Raw genomic sequence first — 17,073 nt, 5'->3', positions numbered from 1 at the left:
CTCTTCGCGGTGCCTCAAACTTTCCTGCTGCCGCTGATATTTTTTGAGCAAGAATTGGGAGGTGATAGGTCTACGCGATCTCTCCGATCCTTCACCCTCGTCTTTGACCCGTCTCTTCCCTATGACATCTTCAACCGTAGCCTGATTTCTGGGATCCACAGCGCCACGTTTCTTGGCCGATTCCGACGTCAGCACTTTGCTTTGAAGCGCGTTCCTTCCCGTGTCAGCCATGTTAGTGGGGAAAGGATGCTGATCGATCTTCATCGGCTTTACTGGCTTCGCCGGGACTTCGAATTTGAGTCTTCCTTGCTTAATGGCTGACTGTATCTGCTGACGGAAGATTTTGCACTTGTTCGTGTCGTCAGATGTGGCGTTGTGCCACTTGTAGTATTTCATCTTTTTGAGTTGCTCGGCCGATGGAATGGTATGGTAAGGTGAGAGCTTGATCTGCCCCTCTTGGAGAAGCAAGTCGAAAATTTTGTCAGCCTTGGACGTGTCAAAACCGAACGCTTCTGGCTCTTTCTTCCCGAAAGGACATGATATAGGCTTCTTCCCTTTGACCCATTCTGCTAGGCCGATTTCCGCTTTCTCTTCAGATTCAGATCCCTCCAAGTAATGCCACCTTTTTCTGAAAATTTCTCCGCTGATCAAAAGGGCGTACTTCTTGACCGGCCAATCGATGAATGATCTGACTTAAGCTCTCAAACTCCTGGGAAGCGTACTTCTCTTTGATGTGTGGCAGGAGACCTTGGAAGGTGATATCGGCCAGCTGCGCGTCGGTTAGGACTGGGGTGTAGCATTTGTTTCTAACCTCTCTGAACCTTTGCACATAATTGGTCACTGGCTCATCACTCCTCTGCCTGAGGCTGGTCAAATCTGAGAACTTCATCTCGTGGACTCCCGCGTAGAAATATTTGTGGAACTACTTTTCTAGGTCGGCCCAAGTAACGATGGAATTGGGCGGTAGCGTAATGAACCACTGGAAAGCCGACCCGGATAGTGACGAAGAGAACAGACGCACCCGCAGAGCATCTTGTGTGGCGGCCTCTCTGCACTGGATGATTAATCTGTTGACGTGTTCCACAGTTGAAGTGTCATCCAATCCTGAAAACTTGGTGAAGTCGGAAACTTTATACCGATGGGGAAATGGCAATAAGTCGTAGGTAGGTGGGTACGGCGTTTTATACATATAGGTCTGTTCTTTCAGCTTCAACCCGAATTGATCTTGAATCACCTCTGCTATCCTTGCTGTCCAATCCACTTGCTGCTGATGAACGACTGGTTGAGGGATCGGCACATGTTGATGGATCTGCGGTGGGATGGCCGGGTGATGGATCAAAGCATGCGGCAGATTTTGTGGCAACGTGGCCGGCTGAGCAGTTGACAGTTGGTGGCGTAGCAAATCTGCCGTCCCATCATACAGCATCATCGGTGCCGCACTTCTGAGTGCTTTTGCAGCATCTGCCCCCCTGCCGACTTCTGACGTGGCCAGCTGATACTTTGGACCGTCAGCCGGATAGCCGATTGGAACGGTGCTTGGATCGGAGAGCCTCCATAACCGGCCGATTGGTCCAGAATAGTTGCCGCTGCTGGTGCCCCCCAAGGCACTGAGTTCGAGGGCAGAGTTTGCACAGAGGAAAGCTGAGCAGGCTGAGATGGCCCTTGCGTTTGAAAGCATGGCGCGCCGTTGTATCTTGGTGGCATTGAGGTCTTGTATCCTCCATGTTGTGTCGGTATCGGCTGAGGAGCCGAGTGAGATGTGCCTGGTAAGCTTCTGACTGGAGTTACAATAGACGAGGCGTACGCTGGCCCCTGATATCCTTGAGCTACTCCGGTGACCAGGGAACTGATGATGGCATTGTATACCGTGTCGGTCATCACTGAGGATTGGTCGATGAAAGCCTGGTAAACGGATTGTTGAATCATGTTGGACATCTTGCCCAAGTCCTCAACGATGGTGATCTGGCGGGGGGTTGGAAGAGGAGCTTTCTTGATGGCCTCCCCGCTTCTGGTACGACTGAAAGATTGCAGGTATACCTTCTTGTAGTCTTCTAGGTGTCTTGCCAATTCTTCTTTCTGGTAGTCCTTGAGATCTGCCTCTGTAACCTCGATGACATTGTCTTCGGAGATTTTGGCAGTCTTTGACATGTTGGATGTTGAGGTGGTTCCACTGGGCGTGCTAAAAGTGTGTTGGCGCTAGAAATCGGCCGATGGCCTTCAGCGTCGGACACACGACCTGGGAGAATCTGCTTAGCTCCTGTTCGGGTGATCGTCCTGGTGCGGTTTGCACGGTGTGCCAGTCAATCTGACCTGTTGATTGATAAGGAAAGAAACGTGTTAAATTCCAGGGGTTTCGATCGGCTAAAATTCCGATCTGTCTCGAAAAGCGTATCAGCGAATCGGCCGATTTGCTATGAAGATGACCGGCTATAGAACAGACGATAATCACGCAATGATTGTAAAGAAACTACTAGAGCAGACTAAACAACGCTACGAAGCAACACTTGAAATAGATCTAATTGGTTGTATAATGATAAACAAGAATAATGACAATAAAGCCAACAGTTCAAATCTCAAGCTGGATAACTGGTGATAAAACTAGAACAATAGACAAAACCTATGATTCTAGTAAATATCGATAACTGGTGAATAAATCTAAACGAAACGACAGCGATGCGCTCGAAGTTAAAGCTTAGATATTACTCGATAGACGGAACTTACAGAATTGGCTGGAGATCGTGTCGATGCAGTCCTGCCAACCCGTACAAACTCGTGAAAGAAAAAGATGTATTGGCGAAGTCGCCGACTTGAAAGTAAAGTATGATGAAAAAGTAGATTGTTTGTATTGATTGATGTGTTGTTTACAAATCTCTAAAGATGGCTATTTATAGCCTGTTACAACTGTTTCCCTAACCGACTAGGATCTATCTCTAATTTTAAACGAAAATGAATATTTACAAACACAACTCGTATCGGAGTTGGTTATTATACTCCCACGGGCCAAACTTCCTCTATCTTCTTTCTCTAACCCACTTTAAGCCCATATTGGCCCAATCGCTCCAGTCTTCCAATCGGCCGATCTCCACCAACTTCATCCGTCAAAACACTATAGCACCAATCGGCCGATTCTCAACTGTAGCACCAATAGGCCGATTCCCAATCGTAACCTTTTAATCCACCACATTAGCCAATCTTTTCCTCCCTTGATGCTGATCCCATACGTGTCAAAATCTGGCGTCAACAACATGTATAAATACAAATCCTCTACATGCTTAACAACAAACAAACTCACTTTTCTCCCTCTCTAAAGTATAAAACAAAGCTTAACAACAATAAATGAACGGAGTATGAAGTAGCTAACCTTCACAACACTTTGGATGAGTGAAATCCCCATGGAAATGAGGAAAAAAAAATTTAGCAGCACCTCCCTTAGGCTTGCTTCGGCGCCATGGAGAGGATGAGCTTCTCTGTCTTTGTGGAGTGGAGTGGCTCAGGCTGGAGAAGTGGAGGAGGAAGAAAGAGCTCGTGTAGATAAGATTTTGTCCCGGTTGGTGTTACCAACCAGGAGTAAACAGTTTATCCTTGTTGGTAACTCCAACCGGGACAAAAGGTTGGATCTTTTGTCCCGGTTGGTGGCTTCAACCGGGGGTAAAGGGTGGCGCCGTCGGTGCCCGGAAACTAGCCATTTTAACTGAGACTAAAGGGTGGCCTGTAGTCCCGGTTGCAAAAAAAAGAACCGAGAGTGTGCGCCCCATTCCAGCCTACCGTGGCGCATCCACTTTTCTCCCGGGCCGAAATTAAACCGAGACTAAAGGGAGTGGGATCTAAAGTCAGTTATGTAGTAGTGATTGGGGATCGCTGTGGGATGATATGATTTTGGGGAAAGAAATTTTTAGTAGAGCTTCTAATACATAGTTTTGGGAAGAATTTTTTGGGAGACTCTTGCTCTAAAAGTCGGATTAGTTTTTTAACTTGCATCCCTTAAGGATGACAAGTACACGCCATCTGCAAGAGATGCTACTTATTCTACTATGACCTTTGCACTGGCTTCGACTTCGGAATGCACGAGCCATCTCTAATAGCTTGATTTTGTCTGCTATTTCTGCACTATGCAACTCCAATCCAAAGTGGGGGTTCATATTTCACGGCTCAAATCTGATCACATTGTGTGGGCGAAAAGGAGAACTTGTGGTTCTGCACGTCGAAGAGGACGTGCATATTCTGTTGCTGGTAGTTGCCGATGATAGCCCCTCGGGCACCACCCGAGCTGATGACTAGGCACATCTCCCCCGGGCTCGCCTCGACGAAGAAGTTCTCTCGCGGAAGCACCATGGCGGCACCACCGTCGAAGTGGTACACCAGCGGCGGCGCTTGCACCGCCTCCACAGTCATGCCTTTCGGCAGCTGGAAGCAGAGCTCGTAGCCAAGGTCCGTGCCATTCAGAACTGGTAGCTTCACGGCCTCCGCCAGAGCCTCCTTAAGGGCCTCCATCGCCACCGACGGAAGCATGCCGGTCGTGTCTCCTGAGTCGACAAAGGTGCCGCCGCCGCCATCGAGCCCGATGGCGAAGCTCGACGCCGTCACGTTGAGTCGCTTCGTCCCAACAGAGATGCCGATCAAGGGCACGTAATAGTAGTAGTTTCTGCCACTCGGGTCCCTCACTAAGTAAGTTGTCTGGATAGGCCCTGTGGTCCTGTACTTGGACAGGTCGGCCATTGCCCCGAAGAACATGTGGCTTGTATCGCGGTCGAGGAAAGGAGTGAGGCAGTAGGAGAACCTCGGTATCTGTAGCTGCGACACCAAGGATAACTTGTCCGGGCTGATCCCTAGGATGCCGGAGGCGCCGTCGATGCTGCCGGAGGTGAGCCTTCCGCACCCGAAGTCGAGGGAGACCGAGACCTTGTGGTGCTCGCCGAACGTGAAGGTCTCGGACGCGAGCTCGCCTCTGGTCGTGGCGCTCCCATAGTCGTAGGTGTAGAGGCACTTGTTGCTGGAGCAGTTCTTGGTGTTGAAGCTGCCCGTCTCGCACAGCCTGCCGTCGCAGGGGACGGCGGCGAAGGAGGACGACCCGGCAGGGTCGTAGAGCGGCTCGCGGTGCTTCCCACCCAAGAGCTTGCAGTGCGTCCAGATGAGGTCGCTGCCGGTGTCGAGGAGGAGCGTGCGCGGCTGCGGTGGGGTGCCGACGCCGACGGTCAGCGTGTGCTCCGACCTGCCGAACGGCCTGACCAGCACGTCGGCGTCGGAGATGGCGCCATGATCCGCCGCTATAGCCACGCTAGCGGCGTCGTTCCACGCGCGCCGCCGGGCCTTGCTCGCCATGGCGGCGTCGCGGAGCATCTCGTGGTTTGAGAGCGGGCTGCCGGCATAGGGATGGTTGAGCTCGGCGCGGAGGTCAAACGAGGCATCCGACGTAGCTGCCAAAGAGGCCAGGAGGAGAGCGAAGAGCAAGACGAAAGTAGACGGCGCCATGTATGTCTTGGATCGCCGCAGCTAGTTTAATCAACAACGGACTACAGGTATGGGAGTTGTAACTTGCGAGTACGATCCATTTGTTAATCTGTGTATTGATGCGCTTCCACGCCTATGCGCACGAAGGCGATGTGTTATATTGTTGATGTGCTCGTAGCGATAGAGTGCGTGGCATTTTATAGGAGTCACTGGTGCTGGAAGCGTCAGATGTTGCTCCGCTTTATAGAGGCCCTACTTTCATCAGGCCATCAAACCCTACTCCATTAGTGGCGATGTTGGATTCATTGTGGAGGAAACCAGAGACGAAGAATGACCTGCTGTCATTATTCACGACTACAGTAGTGGAATACACATTATCAGCCACCTATCTCAGACACAGTGTAGGGCAGTATACAGAGAGAGAAAAGCTAAGGATAATGACCAAAAGGTAGCTTATGAAACAATACTGGTTCGTGGAAGATTATTTGCACCGTAAACGATACTGGTTATTACGATGCATCCCTTCTCCGATCGAAGAGCAAACAATGAAGCTAAACCTAATTGCCACTAACAATATGCGGAATGGCAAATAAACATTCGGCCAACAGGCACCACTTAGATAGCAATATGCGTTTGGATAGCAAGGGCTAAAGCCCTATCACATCGGATGTTCGATGCTAATTAGAAGGACTAAACATGAGCTAATTACAAAACTAATAGCAGAATCCCTAAGCTAAATTGCGAGACGAACCTATTAAACCTAATTAATCCATCATTAGAGAATAGTTACTGTAGCACCACATTATCAAATCATGGACTAATTAGGCTTAATAGATTCGTCTCGCGATTTAGCCTAGGAGTTGTGCAATTAGTTTTATGATTAGACTATGTTTAATACTCATAATTAGTGTCAAACATCCGATATGATAGGGGCTAAAGTTTACCCGCCGTCTCCCGAACACCCCCGCATATTTTTGATCGCTGAGCGGCTGCTGTCCAGTTGGTAATGCCTTGATGCGGCAACATATCTGTATCTGTCAGATATGGATAACGAACAAACGATATTCCTCTTGCAGGGGCACTTTGATGGGCCCCAATTCACGCTTGTCTGGAAGTTTTGAAATGTTCCAAACAAAACTCACGCATGTAGAGAGGAGGTGATGTTGTAGAAGCATGCAAAGTTTTAAAATTAATCCCAATTCGTTTGTAAGAAATGTAACATCGGTAGTGTGGTTGGATTGGGAAGATTTTGTCAAGTGGTCGAACATCTGTCATGCTAAACGGAGTTCCTGGGTGCTGGATCACCTGTCGCCGTGGGCTTCGACAGGGGGATCCCATCTCCCCTTACCTATTCATCGTGGTGGCCGACGTTCTTCAACGTCTAATAATTAAAATGTGCCTCGGCCAGAAGTGAGCTGTGCTACCCAATTGACCAGTCACTCCCTTGCCCCGTTTTGCAATACGCCGATGATACCTTGATCATTACCAGAGGGGACACCAGATCAATGCGAGTTCTTAAATCCATTTTGGACGACTTCTCTGCCGCCACCGGCCTTGCTATCAACTTCCACAAATCCACTTTTGTTCCAATGCATTTGCCGCTAGCTGAAGCTACGAGCATGGCATCCATTCTGGGCTGCACAGTTTGCACCTTTCCCCGGGCATATCTTGGCTTGCCTCTCTCCCCCACAAGCTTCGAGTGATCGATTACAAACCGTTGATTGATAGTTTTGACCGCTAGAAAGCCAAACTGTTGGGTACTGGCGGCCAGCTTATCCTTGTGAATGCCGGGGGGGGGGGGGGGGGGGGGGGGGGGGGTAGCACTAATCTTGACTTAGCACATATGTGTGTTCAGTCATGACGTGTGTGCGTCATGCTTGTTTGGGGGCACGAGTTGGTGCTCGTGTTCGCGTCCAGTGTTGAGTTCGTGTCAGGGCAGGACGGCGGTGTGGCCACGTTCTAGGTATCGTAGTAGGTTCAGCCGGATAGCGCGCGTGTGCGTGCTCGTATTTGCGTTCGGAGTCGAGTCCAGCATGGCGTGCGGCGCATGCTGGTAATTCTGCAGGAGTTGCAGTTGCAGGGATGGTCAAGCCGTTGGCCGTGGCGTCAGTAGCAGAGGGGAACGCAACTTGGCTTGTGAGCGAAGCTGAAGACCGGTTCTCGCGGAGGAGTTTTTGTGGCTCAGAGTGCAGAGAAGGCCGGGTCGCCAGGGGAGTGCGTACGTGCGCGCCGTGTTCGCTGAGGGGCCTTTAAATGGCTATGTAATCCTTGTGTGTCAGTTGGTTTGAGTCCATTTTGAGTTGAATAGCAGGCCAAGATACAGGTCGTTCGGCGGCCGTGGCGTTCGTCGCCGGAAACTACTGTTCATCTTCCTCCTTGCGTCTATGTGTGAGTGTGAGTGATCTTAGAGCTAGTTCCAACAATTGGTACCAGAGCCGTGTATGCCCAAGATCCTGCGCTACTACCTCGACTCCATGGCGATTGTTCCGCACAGTGCCGGGGGAAGTAGCGGTGTCTCGCTCGCGTACCCGCTGCTCTCATCGACGAACTACACCGCGTGGGCGATCAAGGTGGAGGCCATCCTTGATGCTCAGGGCCTTTGGGAGGCCGTGAATCTGGCGGAAGGCGAGGTGGCGGACGCACGGAAGGACAAGACGGCGAGGGCACAACTTCTTCAAGCGCTACCGGAGGACATTCTCTTGCAGGTGTCACAAAAGAAGACGGCGAAAGAGCTTTGGGACAGCCTCAAGATGAGGTTTGTCGGAGCCGACCGTGTCAAGGCCGCTCATCTTTCAACCTTGAAAGGCGAATTCGACTTGCTGCGCATGAAGGAGGGGGAGCCATCGGATGACTACGCCGGCAAAATTAGTGGCATGGCGGCAAAGTACGTCAACCTCGGCACAACACTTGACGACTCCGCCATGGTTAAGAAGCTCCTCGACACTGTCCCAGATCAGCTCTACCCTGTCATTGTGGGGATCGAGCAGTTTTGTGACGTGGAGAAGATGCCGTTTGAGGAGGCGCTTGGGAGGTTCAAGGCCTTCGACGAGCGTTCTCGACGGCGCACTCAAGCTAGCAAGACCGGTCATGGTCAGCTCCTGCTCACGGCGGCCGAGTGGCAGGCTCGGGAGAAGCTCAAGTCTCTGGGAAAGAAAGGTAAATGCTACAATTGTAGTGTCCGTGGACATTTTGCCAGGGAATGTCCCAAGCCAAAGAAGGAAGAAGCGCTCCTTGCGACAGCGGATCATGAACCAACATTACTTTGAAGTATGTCTAGAAAGTAGAATAAGCAAGTCAAGATTAGGGGGAAAATTTTTAGCACTAATCTTGACTTAGCACATATGTGTGTGTTCAGTCATGGCGTGTGTGCATCATGCTTGTTTGGGGGCACGAGTTGGTGCTCGTGTTCGCGCCCAGTGTCGAGTTCGTGACAGGGCAGGACGGCGGTGTGGCCACGTTATATGTATCGTAGTAGGTTCAGCCGGATAGCGCGTGTGTGCATGCTCATGTTTGCGTCCGGAGTTGAGTCTAGCATGGCGTGCGGCGCATGCTGGTAGTTCTGCAGGAGTTGCAGTTGCAGGAATTGTCAAGCCGTTGGCCGTGGCGTCAGTAGCGGAGGGGAACGCAACTTGGCTTCTGAGCGAAGCTGAAGACCGGTTCTCGCGGAGGAGTTTTTGTGGCTCAGAGTGCAGAGAAGGCCGGGTCACCAGGGGAGTGCGTACGTGCGCGCCGTGTTCGCCGAGGGGCCTTTAAATGGCTATGTAATGCTTGTGTGTCAGTTGGTTCGAGTCAATTTTGAGTTGAATAGCAGGCCAAGATACACGTCGTTCGGCGGCCGTGGCGTTCGTCGCCAGAAACTACTGTTCATCTTCCTCCTTACGTTTGTGCGTGAGTGTGAGTGATCTTAGAGCTAGTTCCAACAGGGGGGGCGGGGCGGGGGTGGTGGCTGGGGTTTAAGAATCTTGAAGACCAAAATCATACCGCACTGGGAGATGATGATGACTCTTTCCTTGGTCTGGTGGTACGAGCTGAGCTGCCTCGATATGGTTCTCTTACAAAAGTTCAGATTGGGAATGGCAAACTCACTTCCTTTTGCCATGATAAGTGGCTCCTGGGAACCTCTCTTGCCCATACCTTCCCTGCCTTGTATTCGCACTACACACAAACGGATGGATCGGTCTACGCTCTGATGACTATCAACCTCTCCCACCATCTCAGGCTGCACTTGACCCGAGCGGCGACGGAAGAACAGGACATTCTACGCAGCTTCCTCCTCTTCACTTCTCTCAGCGAACAGGACGATCGCCGTCTCCTTGATGGTAAACCCAACACCGAATTCACTACGCAAGGTGCTTATCTTGCGCTCCATGGCAATGACTGTCGGGACCCTGACGCTGCTCGAATCTGGAGCACCAAGCTGCCTGTGAAGGTTAAGTTCTTTGGCTGGTTACTCTATCATGGACGCCTTAACACCAAAGCCAAGCATCATCGTAGGGACGAGGGGCATAAAATCACCTAATCGTCAGCTGTACTCTGCCGCTGCCCGATCCAACTCACACGACGTTGCAATCTTCTCCTCTGGCATATTTGGGAGGCACGAAACGCCAAGATCTTTGAGCAGCTGGTAATCCCACCTCAAGAAGTAATCCGTAGGGCGGCACGGAACCTGGACGTGTGGAGCTACCGCTACAGAAGAATGACCCCGCATGTATTAGCTTGGCGGGATTTCCTTTTTTCTTGTTGTTAACCTCTTGAGGCCTCTCGTTCTTCTGCCTCTGTAATCTCTTCCTGGTATGCAAGGACATGTTTGTTGTAAAAACAACTCTTCGATCAATGGAAAAGTAGTAGGTGGGGATCTTCCCCCCGATATTGTTGGAAAAAAAATAGTCAAACAACAAAGGAAGGCGAGGAAATATTCAATAGGGTTTAATATTTTTCCCCAAAAGGATGGCCCAAAATTTGCCACTGTTTTTATTACAAGGAGAAAATAAAAACAAGTGACGGCCTAGTATTTTGAGTGAAAACTGGGCCAGAAAACCATATAACCAGAGGTGGTACTCCATACACCACTACTCACTACTTGGTACAACTCACATGGTCGAACATGATCCATTTAAAATGAGTAGTGATTTGCAATTTAATCACTAATTCACTATTCATTATACTTTGATCTTAAAATTTTGCATAATTGTTTTTGATATTGTCTACCAAGGAAAAATTTGTCAAAAAGGAGGAAAGATAAACCCTACAGAATCCTTGAGGACTACAAACGAATCTTCTTGTTACCAGGTTGTGTTGACACTGAACAAGCAATGAACCAGACGAAGACGAAGGCCAGCGAGCCTAGAAAGGGCCCAGGCTGATCGGCCTATAGGGGCTTAGGCCGATCGGCCTGAGGCTCCCTGGTTCCACCCCAAGCTCGTTTTTGGCAAGCAATCCTCTGAGAAGACTTAGGGGCTAAGTTTGTTAAGATATGGCAAGGATCACTTTGGGATCAAAGAGGAATCAGAAAAGATCAAGCGGAGATTTGGAAAGTTATTGAAGATCAATCTCATCCTAAAACTATCAACATGCCATGCCCACATACAAGTGAAAAGAAGACTCCAGAGCATCGAGGGACACTTGGAGATGAAGCAAGACGCGAGGGGCCAAAAGGAAGGCCCAGACCTCTCGGCCTGAACCCTCCCGGGCCAATCAGCCTAGGGGTTTCCTTTGCCCCCTCGCCTTCCAATTTTTGCCACGCGCTCTCTAAACTATAAATACCCCGAAAATCCACCGAACCCCAAATCCAAGACGATGTACTTGATGTGAAGCAACAGAGAAGCAGAAGGAGCTTGAGGGACACCTCTCCGGAAAGCCGAGAGCCGTGCAGTTGTCGGGTGTTAGCGTAGCTGAACCTTTGCCGGCGTGATCACCTTGCGAGGAAGATCACACTGGAGTTATGGATCTAGGAGTCATCAAGATCAAGGTAGGATCCCGGTGGTGATCTTGTGATATACAATCATTCATGGTGAAGTAATAGATATGTTCACGTTCTTAGCGATATAAGTATCTCCTTTGATAGTTTTATGCTTTATCGGGTTTGCTTGCTTTTCAATCTAGAAATCGATGATAGATTGCTTAGGGTGTTCTTATGGTCGTGGTGACCAGATTTACATGCCTGATCTACCAATGAGTATGACACATTTTCTTGATCGTGCCCTTAACCTGCTTATGCTAATAGAGGTGATTGTGACAGGATCTTTATTGTGTCAGGTGGGGGGTTTCAGGATCCAGACTAGGGGTGTAGATTTAAAGATGCTTTTTACTAAGATCATATTTGTGTTGCCTTGCTATCCATGCTCAGAATTACAACATATGCATAGTCTAGGTTGTTCTAGATTATTTATCTCTTCTCTATCTGCTATATGTCTTTATGTCGGTGTTTTAGACCGGCAACCCGCCAAGGGAGTACCCAAGGTGGTCTTTTGTGCGGTGCGTGTCATCGATAATCAAGGAGTCGATGGTGACGCAAGGAACACGATTTAGACAGGTTCAGGCCGCTAGATTGCATAATACCCAACATCCTGTGTGTTGGTTGTATTGATCTTGTTCTTCGTTGTTCATTGTCTGGAGGGGATCCTTGCCCGCCCTTGTATAGTCGGGGGAGCAGGGTTACAGGGCAGATTGCGTATGAGTCCTAGTCGAGTACGTTAAAGAGTCCTACTCTAACTTGGTAGAGTAGTTTCCTTTTGACCCGACTAGTCTTCGGGGAGTTCATGAAGCCTACGTGCCCTGTAGAGTAGTCTTCATGTCCGAGTTGGTTTTGGGTACATTCCCCTCAGTGGGTCCGTACAAGTCTTTTGGTGGGCCCAGGGGTGCCTAGCCAACACTGTACATGCTTAGTAGATTGGATCTAAATCTCTCATAAACATCAAGTTAATACTAACAATGCTAGTCGAAATAGATCTTGTGCTATAAGTTACACGGATTGATAAACCTTGGGGGAATACTTTGAGGGAATAGCTACAACTAATCCGTACGCTTGCGGTTCACAATTAGCATGCTAAAAGCTGTCAACAAGCTTTTCTGGCGCTGTTGCCAGGAACTAATAGTCAAGTTCTAGTTTAACTATGCATTTGTAGATATAACTTTTTGTTCATGATTTTTCAGTCTTTTCTTTTTAATTGTTTTGTTTTTGCGCAATTTCAATCAAAATTTCAAATCTAGTTCTTGTATATATGTGTTTGCTTTCACTAATGCTAACACGAGATGGACGGCTACCTCTCCAACAAAATGAAAAATTTTATGGATGATCCAACATCCAAAAAAAAACTTTACAGGCAAGGAAGATGTTGAGCACAAGCTAGAAAGCTGGAGATCAAATCTTCAATTGTTAAGGAAGAATCGTCATCATATTCTTATTCAAAGTTGACACCACCAGTAAGTCCAAGAGGGGCGCCAGTTGCGCCAGAAGTAGCAGAAGCAACTGCAATGGGAGATCAACATGAAGAAGAGCGTACCATCAGGGAACTATGCATCCCAAACATCACTGATTTACCTATCCATGAGTTGGATGGCATCAGGCAACCATTCACCATCAATACTTCAAGACTCAGGATGGTGCAAAGTTTACCTTTCACTGGTAAGGAGGATGCTAATCTTCATCCACAAACGTTTACGCAGCTAGGCAACACCTTCGATATGTATGGAGTTAACAAAGATCAACTAAGAGCAAGGTTATTTCCCTACTCTCTACTTGGAAGAGAGCTTTAATGGTTTTATTCTCACGATAATTCAATATTGGGATGAGTTGATGGAGCCCTTCATAGCAGAACATTATTCACCAGCCAAGACTCAAAACCTAAGAAGCAGGATAGCTACCTTTGCTCAGTATTCTACTGAGAACATTGCTGAAGCCTATGAGCGCTTCAATGACTACGTTCGTGAAGTTCCACATCATAAGTTCTTGAAAGAGAATCTAGTCCAGAAGTTCTACCAATGGCTGACACCAACATCAAGGTTAATCATCGACGCATCAGCTGGAGGATCAATCATCGACCTCACCCCAACTCAAGCTTTCAAGTTATTCAAGAAGGTAGCAGACAACGATGGATGGACATCATCTGGGTGCTTATTCCCAGTTCAACCAGCTAGAAATTCTCAAGGTGTGTTGCAACTGAGGAATTTACTCGAAGGGAAGATCAATTCGCTGATGAGAAGACTGGAGAAGATGAAGATAAAAGAAGCTCATGCTATAGATCTGAAGGCAGTAGAAGCAAGATCGACATGTGAAAAGTGTGGTGAATACGGCCATGTTGGGAAGAACTGTCTAGAGGAAGCAAGTTTGCTAGACTACATGAAGAAGGGGGAGTGGTTTCCACCATCCAACTATCGGTATGGATAGAATAGACCTCAACTCAATGCAAGCTCATCCATCCAGAACTTAGTGCCTCTATGCATTCAGTTGAAGGAGTTCATGGGGGAGCAAGGCAAGATCAACAAAGACACTATCACTAAGTTCAAGGTTATGGATAAAGTTTTGGAAGATATTGATAGCAAGGTGATAGAGGTCGGAAGTTCAAACCACCAAGTGATGAACATGATGAAGATGCTGGAGACTCAAGTTACATAGTTAGCTGGGCACTTTACAAGCAATGAAGGTAAATTGCCGGGACAACCGAGGAATCCAGAGTCAGCTAAGGCTATTCAAACTTGGTCAGGCAAGGAAACAGAAGACCTTGAACGTCCAGCGGGATCTAGGAAGCCTAAATCAACTGTTGAAGCGGAGATGACTTCAAAAAAGAAGACACCTACCCCAGCTCCAGAAATTGAAATAGAAGAGCCAGAGTTTGAGATGGTTGATCAAGATGACACTAAGATTTTGCCAGGAAAGCCACGCCATCGTCTAGGTAAAAACTGATGGACAGTTTGAAAATTTTGTTGAAGTTCACCCTGCGAGGAAGATCACACTAGAGTTCTGGAGCTAGGAGTAATCAAGATCAAGGTAGGATCCCAGTGGTGATCTTGTGATGTAGAATCATTCATGGTGAAGTAATAGATATGTTCACGTTCTTAGCGATCTAAGTATCTCCTTTGATGGTTTTATACTTCATTGGGTTTGCTTGCTTTTGAATCTATGAATTGATGATAGATTGCTTAGGGTGTTCTTATGGTCATGGTGACCAGATTTGCATGCCTGATCTACCGATGAGTTTGACATGTTATCTTTATCGTGCCCTTAACCTACTTGCGCTGATAGTGGTGATCGTGACAGGATCTTTCTTGTGTAAGGTGGGGGGTTTTGGGATCTGGACCGGAGGTGTTGATTTAAAGATGCTTTTTACTAAGATCATATATGTGTTGCTTTACTATCCATGCTCAGAATTACAACATATGTATAGTTTAGGTTGCTCTTGATTGGTTACCTCTGCTCTATCTGTTATCTGTCTGTACATGCTTAGTAAATTGGATCTGAATCTCTCATAAACACCAAGTTAATACTAACAATTCTAGTTGAAATAGATCTTGTGCTATAAGTTCCACGGATTGATAAACCTTTGGGGAATACTCTGAGAGAAGAGCTACAACTGATCCGTACGCTTGCAGTTCACAATTGACGTGAGGATGGCAAAAAGCCAAAATTATAAGACTAAGCTTCTGAAATACATGTAACTTTTATATTTTGACAACATACTCTCTCTACGTCTTGTAAGTTCAACCTATTTAGCTGAGGACGTGACAGTACGGCACATAGCCTAGCTTGCTAGTTGAAGGAATCCAGAAGTTAAGTTCATCAACACAGAAATAAAGAATTGACACCTATATAAGGAGAGACGAATGAACGTTGTGGACCCATGAAAGAACTTGGTTTATTTCTAGACAGTTTCCGCGGCATGCGGCCTTCTACTTTATCTGATATGGAATTGTGAAAGGTAAATGTTGCATTAGACAGAAATAGAACCCGAAAGAGTAATGGGTATATACGCAGTGGCCAGTGGGATGAAAACCAAGTTCAACAGTGACTGGAATAGGTTAAAGTGATAGCTAATCATCATTATCAACAGTAATAGGTAAGCTTTTCAGAGTTGATCCAGTCATTTTTAGTAGCCAAGACGAAGTTAACCATGACTACGTAACAGTTTGGATACTCCACCGGACTCTACTACTGACCACCATCATCAATCGAAACAAACAATCAGTCATGATTGATCAAATCGCTTTCCATAGCACAACCAACTTATGGACATTGACATAGTACGTTGGCACGGCTTTACAAGAATCATATTCACATACAGCCCCTCGATTAAGAAAGCAACGTCATAGCAATAAGCACAAACCCAAAGCTTCCAATAATAATTAACGCCAAACATAACCCAAAATGGTGACATCTCTATGTATACTCCACACATACTGGAGCTCCATTATTATTGCTGTCTTTCCTGATGCATGAACCAACCGATACTATACTATATCTGGATTAATAAAGTGGTTACTATTGTTGACAGTACATCAATTTCCACTAGGCAACAATATTGTCTAGCCCTTTTTCTATAAAAATTGAGTGATACTATCTAGCTAGCTACTCTCTTTGTTTTTTATGTGTTCACTTTTTTTAGTGCAATCTGTTCACTTTTCCCTTTGATGGTGGCTACTATAAAATGCAACTCTAAACAACTGGGACGCCGATAAAGAATAAGAAGCACGGTGAACTTCTAAACCTCAAATATTTAGACCTTTTTGCTGGGAAAAGAAACAATAATAAATACATATTAAAATGGGGGCAAACTTATTCTTTGCTCATTGTTGGATGCCTCGCATTTTTGTCCATTCAAATTGGAAACTGAACAAACGCATTACTACAGATTGCAATTGCGTTGCTCAGATGTCTGCACATTGCGTGGGCGCGAAGGAGAACTTCTGGTTGCGCACATCAAACAGCACGTGCATGTTCTGCTGCAGGACGTTGCCGATGATGGACACGCCGAAGTCGTCCGGCGCACTGCCCACCGCAAGGCACATCATCCCGGCTCTCGGCTCCTGGAAGTAGTTATCCCGGGGGAGTGTCATCGCTGCGCCCCCGTCGAAGTGCAGCACGAGTGGCGGCGTCCTCACCGCGCTCATCGCCCCACCGCTCGGCAGCACGAAGCACAGCTCGTACTCCCCCATGGTCCCATTAACCACCGGCAGCCTCACCGTCTCCAGCACCGCCTTCTTCACGACCTTGAACACTTTCTCCGGGAGGTACGCCAGCGTGCTGCCCGAGTCGACGATCGTGCCGCCGGTGCCGTCCGGCTTTATCTCCAAACTGGCCGCCGGCACGCGTAGTTTCTTGGTCCCAAGCGAGAGCCCTACCAGTGGCACGTAGTAGTAAGCAGTCTCCATTGCCGGGTTCCTCAGAATGGAGGTGGTCTGGATTGGGCCTGTCGTCTTGTACTTTTCAAGGTTAGCCATTGCGCCGAACATCATCGGGCTGGTCTTACTCTCGGCGAAAGGAGTGAGGCAGTAGGAGAACCTTGGTACGGACAGCTGCGATACCAGCGACATGGTCCCGGGGCTGAGGCCCATGAGGCCGGAGGCGCCGACGAGGGTCCCCGCCAAGAGCGCACCGCAGCCGAAGCCGAGGGGGAGGGAGACCTTCCTGCG

At 48.1% G+C, this 17,073-nt stretch overlaps 1 protein-coding gene across 1 annotated transcript; it reads right to left on the bottom strand.

Annotated features, from left to right (window-relative positions):
• Window positions 1–3,942: 3,942 nt before the first annotated feature.
• LOC101761537 (aspartic proteinase nepenthesin-1) lies at window positions 3,943–5,630 on the bottom strand. Its single transcript, XM_004973600.3, has one exon. The coding sequence runs from the start codon at window positions 5,467–5,469 to the stop codon at window positions 4,150–4,152; it is 1,320 nt and encodes a 439-aa protein (XP_004973657.1). The 5' UTR covers window positions 5,470–5,630; the 3' UTR covers window positions 3,943–4,149.
• Between the last annotated feature and the right edge of the window lie 11,443 nt (window positions 5,631–17,073).

The sequence above is a fragment of the Setaria italica genome, chromosome VI (assembly GCF_000263155.2).
Source record: "Setaria italica strain Yugu1 chromosome VI, Setaria_italica_v2.0, whole genome shotgun sequence".
NCBI lineage: Eukaryota > Viridiplantae > Streptophyta > Magnoliopsida > Poales > Poaceae > Setaria > Setaria italica.
Note: the sequence above shows the minus strand (reverse complement) of the source record. Positions and strands in the feature narration are given on the sequence as shown.

What these genes read in the sequence shown, in the direction of transcription:
- LOC101761537 (XM_004973600.3), bottom strand. Translation starts at nt 5,469, where the DNA reads ATGGCGCCGTCTACTTTCGTCTTGCTCTTCGCTCTCCTCCTGGCCTCT.